The 22087-nt window shown below is 37.9% G+C and overlaps 1 protein-coding gene across 2 annotated transcripts in view; it reads left to right on the forward strand.

The window, feature by feature from the left end:
- ELP1 (elongator acetyltransferase complex subunit 1) overlaps positions 1-22087 on the forward strand; it is a 76136-nt gene that overhangs the window by 47978 nt on the left and 6071 nt on the right. For both annotated transcript variants that reach the window (XM_072604403.1, XM_072604413.1), the window contains exons 23-33: positions 207-344; positions 2934-3019; positions 3499-3647; positions 6205-6328; positions 11331-11428; positions 11664-11865; positions 14137-14198; positions 20263-20325; positions 20710-20770; positions 21469-21582; positions 21913-22021. In XM_072604403.1, coding sequence (XP_072460504.1) covers positions 207-344; positions 2934-3019; positions 3499-3647; positions 6205-6328; positions 11331-11428; positions 11664-11865; positions 14137-14198; positions 20263-20325; positions 20710-20770; positions 21469-21582; positions 21913-22021 — 1206 coding nt within the window. The remainder of the gene's footprint in view (positions 1-206; positions 345-2933; positions 3020-3498; positions 3648-6204; positions 6329-11330; positions 11429-11663; positions 11866-14136; positions 14199-20262; positions 20326-20709; positions 20771-21468; positions 21583-21912; positions 22022-22087) is intronic.

Here is a 22087-nt window from a genome sequence, read left to right on the forward strand (position 1 = left end):
ATCTGGAATTTTTGATAGACAAATACCAGACTTTTTACTCCTTAGAAATGTACTGTTGGTTCTTGCAATTTTTTTCATTTTTTACTTAGGCACATTTGGGTTTAAATTATGACTGGATTCATGTGGGGTTCAACTAGTGATATTTCATATGTGTGTATGTGTATACACATATATACACACGCACACATTTTTTTTTTTTTTGGTAGGGAAGAAGACATTACAAAGACTATGTACCCTTCTCCAGTTGCCAACAATATCCAGGTGACCAGGGGTCCCGATGATAAAAAAGTAGACCTTATCTGTGATGCCATGAGAGTAGCCATGCAGAACATAAATCCTCACAAGTATGTATACTATATGTTAAAAGAAATTGTAAAATAGCAGGAATATGGAATTATGCTTGTATAAGTTTGATGTCCACCAAAATTGGAGGTTATTGTTGTGTTTTGTGGGTACTGATAGTTCTCAATTTATGTAAATTTGCATTCCACAGATTCAGCTCCCTGCAGGCAAGCCAAAGGACCCCACACCAGGGGTCCTCCACTGCAGGCATTAAGGCTGCTCTGGCTGTGGGGGTGGGAGGGGGTACCAAACACTGAAGCCAGGCTGTAGTACCATGTAGGGAATGGGGGGTCATGTGGAACCTTTGGGGGAGAGGGGAAGGAGAGGTCTATAGAAAGTGAGCACTGTCTGTATACCCTAGAATATAGTTCAAAATTTGCATTTGTATTTTACCGTAAGAGGAAGTATGGTAGTTTTAGAAAGGACCCGTGGCTTGTAATCCAAAGACCTGAGTTCAGATCTTCACCCTTTTAGGGCCTGAGTTTTCTAATTTGGAGAATGGAGAAAATAATACACTATGTAGTTCAAAAATGGTTGTATTGCTTTAGTAAATTTAGAAGCATTGTATCAATATGAGATGATTTATTACACCACAGGGTATAATGTCATGACTTTGTCTTGAAGACAAGGTAGTGAACTCAAATATAACTTTAAATGGTGGGATATTAGCATATTTGCTCTTGAAATCTTCTCAAAATAAAGACAGTAAAACAAGATCATTTATTGTGGGAAGGGAGAACCTTTTTTTGTATGAATTTTATTTATTTTTAAATGTTCTGCAATCACTACCATAAAACTTAGATTTTTTTTTCCCCCCTACCTACCCCCCACCTCCCTGCTCCCTCCCCGAGACGGCATATATTCTATATAGGATCTACACATACATTCCTATTGAATACATTTTCACTGTAGTCATGCTGTGTAGAAGAACTAAAATGATCTGCTACATTCTCTGGATGTGGAAGGCATTTTGCCTTAGAAGATCATTGGGATTTTTTTTTTTTTAAGTCCTTGCATTGCTGTGAAGTTCCAGGTCTGCCGGAAAAAACTCTCACACACTGTGGTTGTTGCTGTGCACAGAGTTCTCCTGGTTCTGCTCCTTTCACTCAGCATCAGATCGTATAAGTCCTTCCAGGCCTTCCTGAAGTCTTCTTGTTCATCATTTCTTATATTGCAATAGTATTCCATTACATTCATATGTCATTTATTCAGCCATTCCCCAGTTGATGGGCATCTCTTTGATTTCCAGTTTTTGGCCACCACAAAAAGAGCTGCTATAAATACTTTTGTACATGTGGGACCCTTTCCCATTTTTGTGATCTCTTGGGGGTACAATCCTAGAAGTGATAATGCCGGGTGAGAATTTTTTTGATCTGAACAAAGCCTTTACAGTTAGCAAATGCTTATTGAACAGTTCTTACGTGTTGGAAAATAGAAGTATAAATCACCCTCCCTGCCTTCAAGATATTTGCAAATCTAATTGTGGGGAAAGATATATATTTATGAATACTGCTATAAGGAATGGTACAAGACATATTACCCCCCCAGCGTATGATTAATTGCCAAATGAGTGACATAGATTATAAATCCTGTAAGATTATTGTATAATTAGGTGGCCCAGAAAGGTTTCACAAGAGGGATAGAACTTGACCTGGACCTTGAAAGAGATAAAGAACTTGGATAAATGAAGAGGAAACATTCTTGAAAAGGGAATATGAGCAAAGGAATGGATAGTCAGGAAAAGACTAGATTTCTTGAATAAACCAGCAGAAATAAATGAGAGATGTAGGAAAGCAGTGGAGTATAGGCTCGGTAGATAGGTTGTGGTGAGTTTACAGGAGACTCTCGGGTTAGGGAGTGTGAGCTTCATTCTGGAGTTGTAGAGCGAAGTAGAAAGTATTGAAACAGTTGAGAGGCTTATGCAGAATAGTATTTCAGTATGTTTATTATGGTGATAATTGTTCAAGATGATCTAAAGGGGAGCAGTGTGGAGGCAGGAAGAATTATGTTGTTAGGGCAATAGGAAACTTGACAGCATTCTCTTTGTTGTTCCTTTCTCATCCAAATAAAAAAAATAATAATATCAGGGATTTATTCCTAAAAACAACTTCCAGAGTATATAATGAAGTGCATACCCAGAGCCACTCCATTCTAGTGTTTTTAACATTTGATGGTATTAGACGATGTTATTTGACATTTATAAAGGGAACTGATTCACTGAAAGATTCTGAAGTTGATTCTGAATCACAAAAAGAAATTAATTACTTTTATGGTTTTAACATCAAATCATATTTTAGTATAGTCTAGTTCTTTGAAAATTAGTGATCTTGTATATGACAAATTTCAGTTAATTAAAAGACTCAAATAATACGTTAAGTTTTACAGGATGTGTATATAAGATACCTTAGTCAATATTGATTATAGATAAACATGATTTTACCATAGGCAGACTTTTAATAGTAGTATTTCATTTCACACCTAAAAAAAGGAGAAGCGGAAGTAAAGTCTTTCCGAGTAAAAAGTCAAATGAAGTCTCTAATTAAAAGCAAAAGGAAGTTATTTTCGTTCTTTTTTTCCTCTTTTCATCTCAGGTACTGCCTGTGTATACTGACTTCTCACATAAAAAAGACTAAACCAGAACTGGAAATTGTTCTGCAGAAGGTCCATGAGCTTCAAGGTACAATAATAGTGTGTTAATGTCACCATTTTAGTGCATCCTTAATTTGTTATAAATCTTTCTGTGGAGCTATGTCATTGGCACAAGAAAACAACAGATTACTTTTTAAATAACAGTAAATCATCAGAGCGTAATGCATAAATGCGGGAGGGAATTGGCTGAGGTGGCATTGCATGTTGTGTGCAGACAGTCAGAAGAATGTCTGTTCGGATAGTGTCAACTCTGTCAAAATATGATACTGCTTTACTGCTCAAAATACAGGCTACACTTCTCTCCAAATCTGTCTTGTGTAAAATCCTAGTGTGATGGATATTTTTGTTGCTTTTCTGTGTGTACTTGCGTACATTTTTTTCTTCAGTGAAATTTCCTTTTAGGAAGATGGTTAATGTAGTAGCGTGGTAGCATAAAACTTAGCAATAGGCCCAGCATAGTTATTTTTGTCTTCTGATGTATTGACGTATATTTTTAAATAATTATAGGAAATGCTCCATCTTCTCCTGAGGCTGTGAGTGCAGAGGAAGCCTTAAAATACTTGCTGCTTTTGGTGGATGTCAATGAATTGTATGACCATTCTTTAGGGACGTATGACTTTGACTTGGTGCTCATGGTAGCTGAAAAGTCACAGAAGGTATGAATAATATCAGTAATTTTTTTGTTTTTGTATCTTTTTATCCCTATTACCTTGATAGTGGTAGTTGAACTTTTATTACAAAAACATTGATAGAAATGATGAAATTCAAGAACTTGTTCAAGATAAAATATGTTAATGCTAAGTAAGCATATGTATGCTGTATGCCATTTTGGAAAAATGGAAAGGACTATTTCTTACTATTCCCAAATTTTACTTGCATTGAATTATGGTTTCTTACAAAGCTAACGTTACTGATTCCTAAGGTACTTTTTGTTTTTGTATATGAGTCGGAGACCTTGAAGAGTAAAGTTTACCCCCATCTTTGTGACTCCTTAGGGCACACAATAGATATGCTCTACTTCTTTTTCACAAGTTAAGGAAGATGGCCCTTTTACATTAAGTGAGTGTGCTGTGCCAGAGAGGACCTAAATGAATTACTGACTAGCTCTGCATGATGTAGTGCATTGCAGAATCTGAGTTGGAAGGGAAACATCAGGGGTCATCATCTTAAAACCTGTGACAACTGCTTAAAGGCTTCCAATGAGGGATACCCCGTTCGTTCCATTCCCTCACCCACCCTGTGGCAACCCGGTCCATTAGACAGCTCTGTTAGGCCACACCTAAAGCTTAAATCTTCCTCTCTGCAACTTCTGTCACTGATTTTCTGCGGGCAAACGCAGCAATAGCAGCCGTCAGTTAAGTAACTGCTGTACACACTGTGGATACAGAGGTGAAAATGAATTGCTTCTACCCTCAGAGAGTTTACATTCTGCTGAAAAAGGCTGATCCCTCATCTGTATCATAGTCTTTAAATATTTGGAAACAATAGTCACATTATCTCTGTCTTCTTTTCTCTATACTAATTATCCTCTGCTTCTTCAAGCAGTCTTCATGTGCAAGATTCTGTTCTCCCGACACCCTGGTTGCCCCTTCTGGACAAGCTTTGCCTTTTCTGTGTCTTTCCTAAAACACGTTGCCCAGAACTAACATGTGGCTTACCTAAAGTAGTGTACGGTGGATCTCTGCATTATCCCCCTCGTACTAAACATTGCCTCTTTTAAAGCAGCAAAGTGGATAGAGCTTGTGATTTGGAATCAGGGAGATCTGAGTTCAGATCCTGCACCAGATACTTGCTCACTATGTGAAACTAGGCAAGTTACTTAACCTCTTCTGGCCTCAGTTTTCTCATCTATAAAATGGGGGTAATAGTAGCACCTACTTCACAGGGTCATTGTGAGGATTAAAATGAGTTAACATATGAAAAGTGCTTTGAAAACCTTGAAGTAGCACGTAAATGTCAATCATTTATCATTATTAGATACCACATCACACCATTGCCTCCTGTCGAGCTTGTGTCTCCTAAAACCTTTATATCTTTTTCACACAAACTGTTTTTTAGCTTGACCTCTGCCTTCACACTGCCTTTGTGAAGCAGAAGTTTTCAACCCAAATATAGAATTTTATATTAATCCCAGTTGAATTTCTTCTTAGTTCAGCTCATTATTCTATCATGTAGATTATTTTGGATCCAATTTTTGTCATCTATTTAGCTATCTCTCCAAGCTTCATGTCTTCTTCAAATTTGATAGGTATTCCATCTTAGATGCCTTCATCTAAGTCATGAATAAAAATGTTGGACAAGATTGGGCATAAGTTCTTTGGGTATTCCATTACTTGCCTCCCTCTGAGGTATCAGTGACCCATCAGTGAAGTGAGATTACATTGAGGAGAAAGACCACAGAGGCTTATCAGATTTAGAGCTCATCAGATTTAATGTAGAGACTTGAGAAGTTACTTAGTCCAGCCCTGTCAGTTTTGCAAATGATGGAACTGGGGATAAGATAAGATCATACAAGCAATAAGAAGCTGAGCCAGGATTTTAACCCAGATCCTAAATGATGTATTGGAGAGAGTGTTGGACTTGGAGTCAGGAGACCTGAGTGTAAATCTTGTCTCAGGCAGGGGCAGGGCATTCAGTGCAGCCCCAGTTTCTTCATCTGCAAAATGTGAGCAATAATAGCACTGTAGCTAGAGTTGTTGTGAGAATCAAACACTGTACATCAGGCACTTCTTAGATCTTTGAGGCTACATTCATGTTAGCTGTTTTATTGTTATCATTATTCTCAAAAACAATGCCCTTTCCACTAAACCATGCTGATTCCCCCTGTCTTTGGTTTTGTGTAAATCTTCTGTGGCTCTCTGTGATTTTGGAGATTGGCATTCAGTGAATACTTGAGTGATAAGTTTGGAGACTTGTTTAACGTGCTTCTGTGTATAAAAATTCAGTTTATTTCCTATATGACATTTGAAAACAAAAGGAATGTCGTTAGAGAAATCTATTACAATTATCTTTTAGGTGTGAACTTTGCCATTATTAGCTTACAAAATAAGGCATGAGAAAGAGGTAGAGGAGGTGAAATTGTAGTTAAATAGGAAAATGTGTTGTGCATGAAAAGTAAAAATGTTTTGCATTTTTGAAAAATTTAGTCTCAATAGAGTTGTATTATTTGATATTTAAGAGAAATGAATATAGCAATGTTATTTGGTTCTTTAGGACCCCAAAGAATATCTTCCATTTCTAAACACACTTAGAAAGATGGAAATCAATTATCAGCGGTACACAATAGATAAGCACTTGAAACGGTATGAAAAAGCCATTGGCCACCTCAGCAAATGTGGTAAGTCTATGATAATATTTGTTAGGTTTCTTTACTATTTAACTTTTTAAAAGATTACATTGATAATAAAGTCATACAATATGGATCATAATTTCTCCTACCTGAAATCTATATTGTTTACTGTAGCTGCACATCTTACTTTAACCAGCTAAATAGAAATATGTTGCTAAAATGTTGCATGTAATCCATTGAAAGGTTATTATTAGTCTTAAAGAGATATTTCAGTTAAAGTTCAGGTTCTTTATATCAGGTTTTAGCACAGACATTGCAGCATTCTATTCATTTTGGTTATGGATGCCTTCGTGAAATGTATATGATTAAAAACTTCAAGTTTACTCATTCTTAAAGAGACTGAGTTTCTTTTAATATGGTACCTGAGTCATTAATAGAAGCTGTATTTTTTTCATTTATCAGTTTCTTGTCAATTTTGAATATAAGTTTTTAGCAGTAAAACACTATGAAAGCTAACCTTGGGAAATCTGAAATAGCACTGTGGCTGCACTACTGAATAGTTTCTGAAACACCTTTAAGAGACATGAGCAAAATGATGCTGAATTCTAGATCTTCTAGTTCAGAGGTTCTTAAGCTGGGCCCAGAACTTGTTCTTTGTTATGTTTTTTAAAACTGTATTTCAATATAATTGTTTTCCTTTGTAGTTGTACATATTATTTTACTTTGCTCATTTAAAAACATTTTTCTGGGCGGAGCCAAGATGGCGGAGTAGAAAGACGCACATACACATAGCTCCGAACCCACAACCCACAGAACGGCTACAGGGGAGTAACTCACGGCGAATTCTGCACCCAGAGGCCACGGAATATTGGAGCGAGGGAGATTTCTGTTCCGGAGGGACCTGCAAACCTCTCGCAGGGGGTCCTTCGCGCTGCGGACTGGGCGCCGGGACTGGGAGCTGAGGGCAGCCCTGCCGCGGCACCGAGAGGAAAAGATCCGAGCGGGCTTCGGGGACGGGATTTCCAGCTGCCACGTGGGTCCCTCCACCCACAGAGGGACCTGCAAACCTCTCGCAAAAGGTCTGTCGCGCTGCAGACGCAGAGCCCAGCCCAGCCCAGACGTGCTGCGGCCATGGCACCAAGAGAAACAGATCCGAGCAGGCTTCAGGGACGGGATCTCCAGCGGCTGCACAAGTCCCTCCTCCCACAGGTGACGGGGGTCGGTGAGAGAGTCTCTTTGGCGGGTCGAGAGGGGAGTGGGGTGCCCCCATGATTCGGGCCCCCCCGGGAGGTAGAAGCTGAGAGGCGGCTGCAGACCAGGGCTCCCCAAGCAGGCAGAAGCCTGAATCCATTGTGGAAGGTCTGTGCATAAACCCCCTGAGGGAACTGAGCCTGAGAGGCGGCCCTGCCCCGACCTGACCACCTGAACATAATCTCATACTGAATAGCAGCCCTGCCCCCGCCAAAAGCCCTAAGGCTGGAAGCAGCATTTGAATCTTAGTCCCCAAACACTGGCTGGGAGGATCAGGAGGCGAGGTGGCTGTGAGGAGAATATTCAGAGGTCAAGTCACTGGCTGGGAAAATGCCCAGAAAAGGGAAAAGAAATAAGACTATTGAAGGCTACTTTCTTGGAGAACAGGCATTTCCTCCCTTCCTTTCTGATGAGGAAGAACAATGCTTACCATCAGGCAAAGACACAGAAATCAAGGCTTCTGTGTCCCAGCCCACCCAATGGGCTCAGGCCATGGAAGAGCTCAAAAAGAATTTTGAAAATCAAGTTAGAGAGGTGGAGGAAAAACTGGGAAGAGAAATGAGAGAGATGAAAGAAAAGCATGAAAAGCAGATCAGCTCCCTGCTAAAGGAGACCCAAAAAAATGTTGAAGAAATTAACACCTTGAAAACTAGCCTAACTCAATTGGCAAAAGAGGCTCAAAAAGCCAATGAGGAGAAGAATGCTTTCAGAAGCAGAATTAGCCAAATGGAAAAGCAGGTTCAAAAGCTCACTGAAGAAAATAGTTCTTTCAAAACTAGAATGGCACAGATGGAGACTAAGGACTTTGCGAGAAAGCATGATATCACAGAACAAAGAGAGAAGAATGGAAAAATCGAAGATAATGTGAAATATCTCATTGGAAAAACAACTGACCTGGAAAATAGATTCAGGAGAGACAATTTAAAAATTTTGGGACTACCTGAAAGCCATTATCAAAAGAAGAGCCTCGACATCATCTTCTATGAAATTATCAAGGAAAACTGCCCTGAGATTCTAGAACCAGAGGGCAAAATAAATATTCAAGGAATCCACAGAACACCGCCTGAAAGAGATCCAAAAAGAGAAACTCCTAGGAACATTGTGGCCAAATTCCAGAGTTCCCAGGTCAAGGAGAAAATATTGCAAGCAGCTAGAAAGAAACAATTCAAGAATTGTGGAAATACAATCAGGATAACACAAGATCTAGCAGCCTCTACATTAAGGGATCGAAGGGCATGGAATAGGATATTTCAGAAGTCAAAGGAACTAGGACTAAAACCAAGAATCACCTACCCAGCAAAACTGAGTATAATACTTAAGGGGAAAAAATGGTCTTTCAATGAAATAGAGGATTTTCAAGCATTCTTGATGAAAAGACCAGAGCTGAAGAGAAAATTTGACTTTCAAACACAAGAATGAAGAGAACCATGAAAAGGTGAACAGCAAAGAGAAGTCATAAGGGACTTACTAAAGTTGAACTGTTTACATTCCTACATGGAAAGACAATGTTTGTAACTCTTGAAACATTTCAGTATCTGGGTACTGGGTGGGAGTACACACACACACATGCACACACGCACACATACATAGAGGCAGAGTGCACAGAGTGAATAGAAGAGGATGGGATTATATCTTAAAAAAAAAAAAGATGAAATCAAGCAGTGAGAGAGAAATATATTGGGAGGAGAAAGGGAGAAATTGAATGGGGCAAATTATCTCTCATAAAAGAGGCAAGCAAAAGACTCATTAGTGGAGGGATAAAGAGGGGAGGTGAGAGAAAAACATGAAGTCTACTCTCATTACATTCCACTAAAGGAAAGAATAAAATGCACACTCATTTTGGTAGGAAAACCTATCTCACAATACAGGAAAGTGGGGGACGAGGGGACAAGCAGGGTGGGGGGGATGACAGAAGGGAGGGCATGGGGAGGAAAATGCAATTCGAGGTCGACACTCATGGGGAGGGATAGGATCAAAAGAGAATAGAAGTAATGGGGGACAGGATAGGATGGAGGGAAATATAGTTAGTCCTATACAACACAACTAGTATGGAAGTCATTTGCAAAACTACACAGATTTGGCCTATATTGAATTGCTTGCCTTCCAAAGTGAAGGGGTGGAGAGGGAGGGAGGTAATGAAGTTGGAACTCAAAGTGTTAGGATCAACTGTAATGTTCTTACCACTAGGAAATAAGAAATACAGGTAAAGGGGTATAGAAAGCTATCTGGCCCTACAGGACAAAAGAGAAGACGGAGACAAGGGCAGAGAGGGATGATAGAAGAGAGAGTAGATTGGTCACAGGGGCAATTAGAATGCTTGGTGTTTGGGGGGGGGAGGGGATAAAAGGGGAGAAAATTTGTAACCCAAAATTTTGTGAAAATAAATGTTAAAAGTTAAATAAAAAAAATAAATAAATAAATAAAATAAAATAAAAACATTTTTCTGAGAAGGGGTTCATCATCTTTACCAGTCTGTCATCCATAACACAAAAAAAGTTAAGATTCTTTGTTCTAAAAATTGGAGCATTAGCCTGGGCTAATGAAAACCTTATTTAGTAGTTAGGACTATGTGGAAGTTTTTGTCAAAGTTCTTAGTAAAGATTCAAGAAAGACTTAATTGTACCCTACTATTCTAATAATCTACATAGTATGTTAGAAACCCCATATGACAAAATTTGTTGAATTGGGATTGAAATATAATGCCATATCCTTTAAGCTATCAGAGCCCAGCCTACTCCCTAGGCAGCAGGCTTCAGAAGTTTGCAAGTTTATAAAAAAAAAGATACCTCCTGTTTTTGATAGGAATTATCTTACTACCTCTCTCCGTGGTTGCTTGTTCCTTTAGTAGCTCAAGTTATCACACTGGCAGGGATGAACAGCCTTCCACATCAGGGTAAAGGCAGCAGTTCCAAGGAACACAGTAGTAGCAGGTCACAGTGACCATGAAGAGATATGAAAAAATTTCATCTAGAGAAGCAGCTGTCACTTTAATTGTACCCTGAAGTAACTGAACCCAAAGGTTTCAGATATGGCCATGGAAGAGTCATTGTAAGAAACTCTCAAAATTTGTTACCAATTGCTGTTTGTAAAAGACTGAGGCAGTTCACTTATGGGCTCACCTTTAATGGGTCAGTGTTTCATTTCTAGAAGAACTTTTGTGATTAAGCCTATCTTTTGTCATCCTTCAATATTTCTTATTTTTTCTGAACATGATTTTACGGGTGAGGTGTCATTCTTCTATTTACCTAATTTGAGCCCAGTTCATGGAAAAGCCAATTCTATTTTTTATTAATTCATTCAGCAAACATTAATCACAGGTATGATTAGTGAGCACTTATTAAAGTACAAGTTTAATAGCTTCACTACATTAAGACTTTTAAGACACCATATATACACACATGTATACATATGATGTGTATACCTGTATGTATATAATATACAAATATATGGTAATTGAAGTTCATATTATCCACATATATGCATGTGAAATTGAATCTACATTCAGCACACTATCTATAAGTCTTATGGTAGGTGAATCGTTTATGAAGTAACCTGTTCTACTCCAATAAGATGAGTAAGTTAACAAAGTGACAAATTTCCGTTCAACAGAAGGAAGAATGAGCTAGTAAATAATAGCTGTCCAACAGGCCATCCTTGGAACAGGTCTGCAAACAGATGATAAATGCCCGTTTATCTCTCAGGCTTGTTCTCAGTGGGATTACTCACCAATTGGACAGTTGAACTCTTACTTCCCCTTCTAATTCTGAATTCTATATTTTAATTAATTCTATTTCTGTAGGACCTGAGTATTTTCCAGAATGTTTAAACTTGATAAAGGACAAAAACTTATATAATGAAGCTCTAAAATTGTACCCATCAAATTCTCAGCAATACAAGGTATGTAATTTGTTATCCCGAGTTTTGTTGAGTGTTGCCAGTAGCATTATTTAGACTAGTATTATACCCAGTAACACTATCCTTGTCTTTGAGGTTTATTTTCAAGCTGTTTAGATATATTATCATCCTAAATAAGTGGTTGATGAAAAAATGTATTACTGAACCAGCCTATATTTGGGCTATTTTATTGATGCTGGAGTTTTTGTAGTCTCATTTACCATTAAATCCACTTTAGGATATCAGTAGCATTTATGGGGAACACCTGAAGCAAAAGAATCTTTTTGAACAAGCAGGACTGGTGTTTGCCCGCTCTGGTGCTTATGAAAAAGCTCTGGATGCTTTTGTGAACAGTGGCAGCTGGCAGCAAGCCTTCTGTATGGCAGCCCAGCTGAACTATACCAAAGACCAGTTGGCTGGCCTGGGCAGAACTCTGTCAGGTAAGAGTTGATATTTATTTTGCAATTTCTGTGTAACCCTTTTCTTTTTGTAATTTCTTTGACACATTTGTACATTCTTAATTTCATATGCCACACTTTAAGGTAATTTACATAGCTATCAGTTCGGATTGGGAACAGTAGAATACCTAAATTCAACATGCTTCCAGACAGAACTAGTTTCTAATTTTGGAGGTAAGAAGGTTGTAGATTATGTAATAAATGAGGACATGAAAGGCTGAGAATAAACAGGTTAAGAACTATCCCATTAGTAATACATAAATGGAGCCAGAGAGCTTCAGGGAAACCTGATTTACCATAACATAGCAGAGAGATCTTTTCAGCTCGCTGTTTTGTCCACAACACTGGTTGGGAAGCACTGTTACAGACATACAGTAAACAGATACTTGAGTAGTAAAAAAATAGTATTCTACTTGTATCCTGTAGTCGCTTATCTGCCAAATTCACCCCTGTATATCAGCTTCATCTCTGTCCCTTCAGCCCTTACTTTAATCTTTCTCCCCATCCCCTTTTTATCATTCATCATTTTTGCATCCTCTCACCTGTATGTAGATATATGTAAATTTATATGTCTGTGGACAATGCAACAACTGCCAAGTGCAGTAACCCAGCACTTGGCCTATAAATCATTATACATCTGGCCACAAAAATGAACTTCTCTCATATTCCTATTGGCAGTTTTTAAAAAAAAATGCACACTTGACCATAACTAATATATGAATGAATTCTTGGTAGTACAGAATTGCAAGCCAAGCAAAAACCAACAAATTGTTCTAGGGCTGAATGGCTTTGAGAGTTCTTCAGTTTTTGCTGCATCTTATTGTCTCATCTTGAGGAAACATCATTTTTCCTTATGCTGTATGCAGGAGAGACATGACTTGCTGACGCTTTGAAGCATGTAGCTCTAAGAGGAGACAACATTAAAATACAACTTGAACGTTTCTGGCAGTAGCCAATAATCTTTTTCCCAAAGGGATAGAGATTGTTTGGCTAAGACTTCTTTGTAGAAGAAGTTAGAGACACTGACTTGCTTGACTTTACAGTGTACAACATTGTGATAAGATTTCCTTCTCTCATCAGCTAAAATTCCCTCTTTGTTCTACCTGGGAGCTTCTTTTCCAGTGGTCTTAAGGATTAAAAAAATCTCCTTCTGTTACCAGTTTTCTACTGTTGTTTTATTTAACTAGAGCCATAAAGGCCATATTACCTGAGCTCTAAGTTAAAACAACCCCAGGTAACCAGAGGTAAATATGCTTCTGCCAACTTTTCCTTGGGATCTTGGCAGCCAGCTTTTTCCTAGGTATAGGAAATTTTTTTTCACATGAAGCAAGAAGACAGAATTCTTAGCCATGTAGGGATTTAGATGGGAAGATATTTCTTGACAAAAAATGTTTTGCATGTCTAAGCTGCTGAATGATTGGGAGATAAGACTTTGTCCTCCACAGTTTGAAGATTTTCTCATTCTTCATGAATGTTGAATTTTTTTCTGTCCAGATTCTTTATCCTTTGTTCATTTTCTCTTTTGTGTACTTTTGATTAGGCTCTGAAGTTGATTTAGGTATTGTTTTTTTATATTCTTTTCTCTAACTTTTCCCTTCATTGTTGGTAGATCGGAATAATCTTAATCTAAACTCATGCTACAGATTAACATCTCAATCCAGATGAACTGCAAAATCTAACTGGGTTCTCTGTTTTGCCACTTAGCTTTTTTCCTACTGAAGCAATAGGTAAATACTGTGTTACAAGAAGGGAAAGCCATCCACATTCCTTGGGAAAGCTCTAAAGTGTTTATGTTTGCATAATAAACACTTTGAGGGCATCTTATTTTGTGATCCATGGTACAATATACAAAAACTTTTTTCTTCAGAAAATGTCATGTTGTTCTGCTGAAATATAAAATTCCTTCTGTCTTTTTGTTTCTTTGATTCAGTGTGTCTCTGTGTTTAAGTCCTTAGTAAATTTGGTTACCCTTAATCCGATTAGCTATGTTTAGAATTTGTGTTTTTCTCATTTCTCTTTGTATTCACTATTTTGTATTACTGTACAGGAGTGTCCTTCGCTTCATAAAACCTTGATAAAACACCATTCTGAAGAGGCATTTATCTGTGTACTCTGAGATGATTGGGGATTTTAAAAAAATCTCTTTCCCAACATTAAAGCAATATAAATTAAATACTATTATAAGTTTACTGGAGGGGTTTCTAATAGGTTTCTCTTGACAAATTATCTGTTAATAATATCCTTTTCTTACAGGAAAACTAGCAGAGCAGAGGAAACACAGTGATGCAGCCCTAGTTTTGGAGCAGTATGCTCAGGTGAAATCTCTTTGGTTTCCTTCATATTAATTTCCTTTACCACAAAAGGGAGGAAAACATCTAATATGTTCCAGTCCTAGTCAACAAAGTGAAAAATTAGTATATTCTAGTTTGTGAAGTTAGTATACCTTTTCTTTTGAGGGACGGATGTGTTGTAGCACTTCTCTTTAATGTGCTAAATATGAAAGACTTGATATTTGGAAACCCAAAAATTTAATATAATTTCTCTACATTATTGAAAATGCTTTATAGTAGTTATTAGAGTTAAAGCAAAAGTCTGCTTTGAAAAATACACTAATATCTTATTTGCTAAAGAGTATCATTTTTACTTCTTTAGTAGTTGTGCTTTTAGTGATCTAAGAAATTGACTAAGAAATAAGGGAGATTAAATTATTATACGGGCAGATTGTAAGAGTAAGTTGTTATACAGGTAAATACTGCCCAGAATACATGATTTCACCACAAATCTCAAACTAATTCTTTGGAGTGTCCCTCCCTACCTACTTGTGTTGTCATCTCCTCTGTTTTCTATTGCCTCATGCAGTTTTGTGTAACCCTAAATTTCAAATAATATATAGACCAGATCAGGAGGGAAAATTGAGTATACATATGAGTTTATAGGGATAACCTCAAATAATTGACATTAATGAGATTAGCATATTTGAAGTTATTCACCTTTTATTTAGTGATTTGTTTACAGCAAGCAGAAGGATAGCTATCCTGTGTTTAAATAAGATAACCATGCTCTTATATGATCTCAGGCTTTTTTATTCAGTAAGGGTGACAAGAAAGGTTGCTTGAAACTTAAAACTTAGAAGATATTAGAAGCAATCAAGGGATAGTTGATTTGTGAACAATTAATATACTTTTGTAGATCTGTATAATGTTTAAAAAAAAAAAACCCAAAAGGTGTAGGGAAATTTTAAACTTCAATAACTCTGGGACCCTGTATATATGAAATCTGAGGCTTCCAAATGAGTAGATTGTCACTACCTTACTTTTATTGAAGAGGAAACCTTAAGCAATCATTCTGCTTTGCTGATGGACCAGAACAAATTAAAATATGAAAGGCTTTTTGTTGTTTTCTTTTTAAAGGTTAGACCTTTCACGGGTATTTAACTCCATAAAATATATCATTATTTGCAAATGATTTTATTATCCAACTAATAACAGGAGAGAGTAAAAACCAAAAATGTGACACAGTGGATAGAGTGCTGGATCCAGAGTCAAAATTGGGCCTTAGACGCTTCCTAGCTGTGCTGCCTGGGCAAGTTACTTACCTTTTTTGCTTCAATTTTGTCATCCGTAAAATGGGCTGGAGAAAGAAATGACAAAACACTCCAGCGTCTTTGCCAAGAAAACCCTAAATCAGGTCATGAGGATCCAAACACAACTAAAACTACTAAGCAACAACAGAAGTTTCCCTGATTATCTCCTTTAATTAAGTCTGGTTTTGCTTTCACTTGGAGATCATGAGTGTGAACTTCCCTTGTTTTACTTCAGCTGAAGCGGAATAGATTCTGCTCCATCTCCTTATTTTACCTCTGTGTGTGTCTTTCTGTATCAAATGTGGTTCTTGTAAAAAAAAAAAAAAAATCCCTGGGTTTGTGATCCAGGCTTGTGATCCTTTCTGCTTTCCTCTTCCACTCACATTTACCATTACGATTATTAGCTGTGTATTTCCCTCCATTCTCTTTTCTTCCTTTTAGCCTTTTTTTACCCAAATGTTCCTTCTCAGAAGTTTGTTTTGCATCTGGTCCCTGCCCTCTGTAATCCACCCTCCTTTTCATCCCCTCCCCCTGATACACGCACACATTCCTTTCTATTATGTCCCTCCCCTTCTATTGCCTTGTTGGATAAGATAGATTTCTGTATCCAGCTGGGTGTGTGTATATATACGTTCTTCCCTCTTTCAGCCAGTTCCAGTGAGAGGAAGGTTCAAACGCTGCCTACAGTCCTCCTGTTTTCTGCTCTATTGTAAAAGCTCTTCCCTCACATGCCTTCTTTATGTGAGATAATTTTCCTCATTCTTCCTCTCCCTTCCTCCTTGTGCTAGTGCATCCCTTTCTCGCTCTTTTTTTTTTGTAGATCACCCCAACCATAGTTGACTCACCTTCCTGCCTTCTATCTGTGTAAACTCCTTCTAACTGCCTAATAATGATAAAATTCTTAGGAATTACGTGTGCCTTCTCATAAAGAAATGTAAACAGTTTAACTAAGTCCCTTGTGATTTCTTTTTCATGTTTACCTTTTTATGCTTCTCATGTGTTTAAATGTCAGATTTTCTGTTCAGCTCTGATCTTTTCATCAGGAATGCTTGAAAGTCCTCTATTTCACTGAAAATTCATTTTTTCCTCCTGAAGAATTATACTCATTTTTGCTGGGTAGGTGATTCTTGGTTGTAATCCTTTGGAATTGCCCTTTAGAATATCATATTCCAAATCCTCTGCTTCTTTAAGATGAAAGCTGCTAGGTCTTGTGTCATCCTGTGACTCTGTGGTATTTGAATAGTTTCTTTCTAGCTATTTGCAGCATTTTTTCTTTGACCCAGGAGCTCTAGAATTTGGTTATCATATTCCTGGGAATTTTCATTTTGGGATCTCTTTCAAGAAGTGATTGGTGGATTCTTTCAATTTCTCCGGATCCAAAATATTGGGGCAGTTTTCTTGATGATTTCTTGAAATATGATGTCAAGACTTTTTTTTGTCTATCATGGCTTTTAGGTAGTCTATTAATTCTTAAATTATCTCTCCTTGTTCTATTTTGTGGGCCGATTGTTTTTCTAGTGAGATATTTCACACTTTCTTTTATTTTTTTCCTTCTTTTGACTTTGTTTTATTGTTTCCTGAAGTCTCATGGGGTCATTAGCTTCCAATTGTCCAATTCTAATTTTTTAGGAATTATTTTCTTCATTGAGCTTTTGCACCTTTTTTTCTATTTGGCCAATTATGCTTTTTAAGGAGTTTTTTTCCTCAATTAATTTTTGTGTCTCTTTTACTATTAGGCCAACTCTGTTTTTTAAGGTCTTCATTATTTTTTGTGCTTCTTTTACCCAGTTATTAGTTCTCTTTTCATGATTTTCTTCTATCACTCTTATTTCTTTTCTCAATTTTTCCTTTACCACGCTTATCTTTTCCTTTAACTCTGAGGAATTCTTGTTGGGCTTGTGTCCAGTTAGTATTTTTTTCCTTTGAGGCTTTGTTTATAGCTGTTTTCAAGTCATCTTCTTTTAAGCTTCTGCATCAGTCTTTGCCTGCCACCTTCATGTCTTTTTATCATCAACTTCTTTGTTGTTTGCTCAATTTTTCCAGCTTATTTCTTGCCTTTTAACTTTATGTTAAAGTTGGGCTCTGCTCACTTTGGGGTGGGGGAAACACACTGTCCCATGTTTCATGCTTTTTTGTACTGCTTTTTCAGAGCTAGTTCTAGGGGTCTGCAAGTTTTTTGTGCTTCCAAGCTGATGTGATCCAGGGAGAGGTGTGATTACCTCTCCTGGCCTGTTCCCTGGATTTTACCCAGGAAGGACTCTTGTTACCCTGCAGCTCTTAGTTTGGTTCACTGTCACACAGGTCCCCTGTTCTCCTATGGCCACAAACACTAGTGCTTCTCTCTTCTGTAGAACTGTAACCAGAGCTCCTGCTCCCTTGGGATTGACCACATGAACTCCTCCCCACCCTGGAACTGCAACCCAGAACTATTTATGGGCAATAGAATTGCCAGTCAGCACTAGCTGCACCTAGTGCCAGCAAAGAATCCCTTATAATGTCTTTCTGACCAGTGGTCTGATGTTCTTACTAACTCTAGTCTGAGAGCTCTAGAAACTATTGATAACTACTTCTTCCAAGGCCCACCACTGGTGCTGCCCTTTGGCCTCTCCTCTGGGCTGGCATGCACCCCCATGACACAGACCTCCCTGCCAACCTCCTAAGTTGTCTTAGGGTGGAAAATGTCTCACTTTTACCTTTTATTGACTCAACCACTCCAGAATTTGACTTGAGGCATTATTTTAAAGTTGTTTGGAAGGAATGTTGGGAGAGTTTGGCTGATTTGCTGCCTTTACTCAGCTATCTTGGCTCCACCCAAGAAAAACTTTTAAAGAGCAGTTCAGCCAAAGCAGCCAACATAACCTTGTCTGACAACATATGCAACATTCCATATCCATTGACCCCACCTCTACAAGAAAGGGAGGGAGGCAGAGTTTCTTAACTCTTCTTTGGAGTCAAACTTGGTCATTATAACTAGTGTAGAGTTCTATAAATTAAATGTTGAAATCTTCTAGGATGATTGTAGGGAAGACGGTAGTGAGGAGGATTAAATGTCAGCAGCTAAAGTCATTGAGAATGGTAAGAGATTATACAGCAGCAGCTGTCAAAACCACTTGGTTAAAAAATTGAGAGGTAGATCAGTGGAATACACTAGACAAAGAAGAAGTTAAAACAGTGGAACTCGGTAACCCGTTGTTCAGTAAGCCCCAAAATATAAATTGCTTAGGAAAGAACTACCTATTTAATAAAATCTTATGAAAAAATGGAAAGTCTGACAGAAAATAGCTTTAGACCACCTTTTATACCATAGTCCACAATTCAAAATGGATACGTAATATTAAAGGTCATACAATTAAAAAAATTAGAAGAGACAGATTATCTACTTTTCACAGCTGTAGGCAGGTATATTCTTAAAAATAATTAGAAATGAGATAATTACAAAAGATACTATAGATACAGGTTTTAATTACATAAAATTGGGAAGGTTTTACACAAAGAAATTAATGTGTCTATGTTAAGAAGGGGAGTGGTCCACCGGGGAAAAAAATCTTTGTGTCAAATTTCTCAGATCAGGATTTGGTATCCAAAATCTATACACAACTTAGATATATGTAGATATAGATAAATATGTGTCCTCTTCCTTAAATTTTAATAAATTTAAAACTTCACTAAGACTTTTGGAAAGCTGTATAAGACCCAAAGCCATCCCACAGTAGATAATTGGGGTGGGGGTGTTAAGAGGGAATACTGACAGACATTTTAACAATGTAAAAACAAAAGACGCCAATAAGAAAGTGTTTTTTAAAAAGAAAATAGTAGGCAAACGTCTTGGTGATCAGTCAGTAGATAAAAACGATGGGAAAATGTTCTTAAGAATGAATAGTATGGCCTTCAAATGAGGGGAGATTTTGAGCTACTGTGGAACCATGGTTCAAGTTTACATAAATATGCTTATTAGCTCTCTTTTCTGGAATGCATCTGTAACTTTCTGCTACACCTATAACATGTCAGCTTAAAGAGCACAGGACTTAGAATCAGAAGCCCTAGTTCCAGCCCTTCCTTCCTCTGCCATGGAACTAGATGTGCAACTTTGAGATTGACCTTCCCCCTGCCTGGACCTCCTCCAATGAAATGACTGGGTCATCTCATTCTTCATTGGATACCATGGTTACCCAAATGTCTAATGTGACACAGTAAAAAGAACAGTAAATTATGAGCCAAGAAATGTAGACTCTAATCCTGCTGGCCCTGCTTGTTGTGTGACCTCAGACAAATCATTTAGTCTCCTTTAGTCTCCGTTTACCCACCTGTAAAATGAAGGCATAATATTTATATTATCTTCCTCACCAAGTTTAAGGATCTAAAATGCTTTTATAAACCATAAATGTCACATATTGTGATGATTGCTTTCACGTAACATTCTGTTATTCATCCTTATATTCCTCCTCACCATAGTTGGGGAACTGTGAATTAAATCACTGTGAGCCAGTGGGTGATCTGGAAGTGAAAAACAGTACTTTGCTTCCTAATGCCATACACTGACTCCCAAACCACTGTTCTTTGTGCCATCTTCTTTTTCTCAGAAAGTACACTGAAAGCAATTTAAGTGCCATTTGAGATAATAAAAAGTTGTAGGAACACTAGTTTATGTCATCCTTTAAATGGGGTCTAGAGGTTGATCTGGCTTGATTGTAGGACTTGGACTATTTCTTTATTTCACTTATTTTAACATTTTTGAAAGCTATTGAATGTTGAGGATTATGCACAAATGATTCCCTTGCCTTTTATTTCCCCCTCAGGACTATGAAGAAGCTGTCCTGTTGCTGTTGGAAGGAGCTCACTGGGAAGAAGCGTTAAGACTGGTAAGAGCCATCATTTTGATGGGCATTGAGTTAAGGTAGTGAGAATGGAAGGAAAGTCACTTGGAGTCTGATCTGCTGAGGGCAGCTAGCGAGCTTGTGCTCTTAGTCTGAGGGTCCGAGGAGGCCCATTCAGATGAGACGCATCATTTGTGTTCTTTTGTCATAAACATGAAGATGAACTCAGCCCTGAAGTAGCATGTTTATATTTGAGTCCAGGACTCCAAGCTGCCAGTTAGTCATTCACTGGGCAGGAGGTTTGCTTTCTGAAACGAGCCCATTCCTGAAGAACGTTTCTTTGTCTTCAGGGCAGCGGGGGGGGGGGGGGGGGGGGAGCTGGGGCTGTTCGCATTATTGCTGTTATTATTGTTGAGTTTGTGCTTTCAGGTTCACAGATACCACAGGCTTGACATCGTAGAGACAAATATTAAACCTTCCATTTTAGAAGGTGAGTATTTCATTCTGTTAAATGGGAACTTGTGCTTTAGAATGCCTCACTTGAAGGAGAGAGGGAAAGAGAATGAGAGGTCCGGACCATTATCTTTTTCAGTGCTGTCACACTCTGGAGAATGAAGCTAGGCAGCACAGCAGATAGAGCACCGGACCTTGGGTCAGGAAGACCCAAGTTCAAGTTCAACTCTGGCCTCAGACACCTACTAGCCATGTGACCCTTGGCAAATCAATTAACCCTGTTTGCCTCAGTTTACTCATCTGTAAAATGGGGATAATGATAGTACCTACATTCCAGGGTTGTTATGAGGATAAAATGAGTTAATATTTGTAAAGCACTGGGCCAACTTTAAAACACTATATAGAATGTTTCAAAAGTGTCAGTGCAGTTTTAAGCTACTAAAGCTTAAAACCATTATTATATATTCCAGTCTTATAAATCTGGTGTCTTTCTATATTGATTTTTGTGCTCTATTAACCATAATATTGCTTCATGGACTGGAGACTCTCACTTTCCTTATTTTCCTACTAAATTGTAAGATAGTTATTATACTGGCTAGTGAGAATTTTGCTATCTTGGTTAGAAAACTTTTGAGACTCTTGTTCCTTCCTGGGTTAATTTGTTTTTTTAATCTTTACTTGTGTCTCTTTGCCTTTAAAACCATTCCAAAACTTTTTTTCCATTTTACCACTCAGCCTACAAAAACTACATGGTGTTTATGGACTCTCAGACAAACATTTTCAACCGCCATAGAAAGCGTTTATTGGTGGTTCGAGAGTTCAAGGTACAGATGCAACAAGGGAATCTGGGTAAGTGCTAAATGATTTAATTTGCATACTGTCTAAGGCACTTTGCACAGATGAGCAACAGCTCGTTCTGTGATCGCATATTGCACTTCATGGTAATGTTAGAAAAATGACTTTGGTTATAGTGAATCTCATATGGTCTTACTTAACCTTCAAGTGAATTTTTATGGCTTTGACTTTTCACATTCTGTATTTTCCCTATCAAACTCACCATAGTCACCTTACCCTGTTGAATGAAAATATTTGGAAGGGAAACTCAGCAGTGATTGAGTGGGTTTTGTATGTCTTTAGCTATGAATAAAGAAAATTTTGTTTATCCCTCTTCTCTTACAGATGATGACATGCCAAATGGCCAGGAGTCAGACCTCTTCTCTGAAGCTAGCAGTATGAGTGGTAGTGACCTGACTGGCAGATACTCTCATAGTAACTCCAGGATATCTGCGTATGTATACTGATTATTAAACAACTTGCTGTATTTCTAGCACTGTGCTCATCATACTGTAAAATG

The sequence above is a fragment of the Notamacropus eugenii genome, chromosome 1 (assembly GCF_028372415.1).
Source record: "Notamacropus eugenii isolate mMacEug1 chromosome 1, mMacEug1.pri_v2, whole genome shotgun sequence".
In the NCBI taxonomy this organism is placed as follows: domain Eukaryota; kingdom Metazoa; phylum Chordata; class Mammalia; order Diprotodontia; family Macropodidae; genus Notamacropus; species Notamacropus eugenii.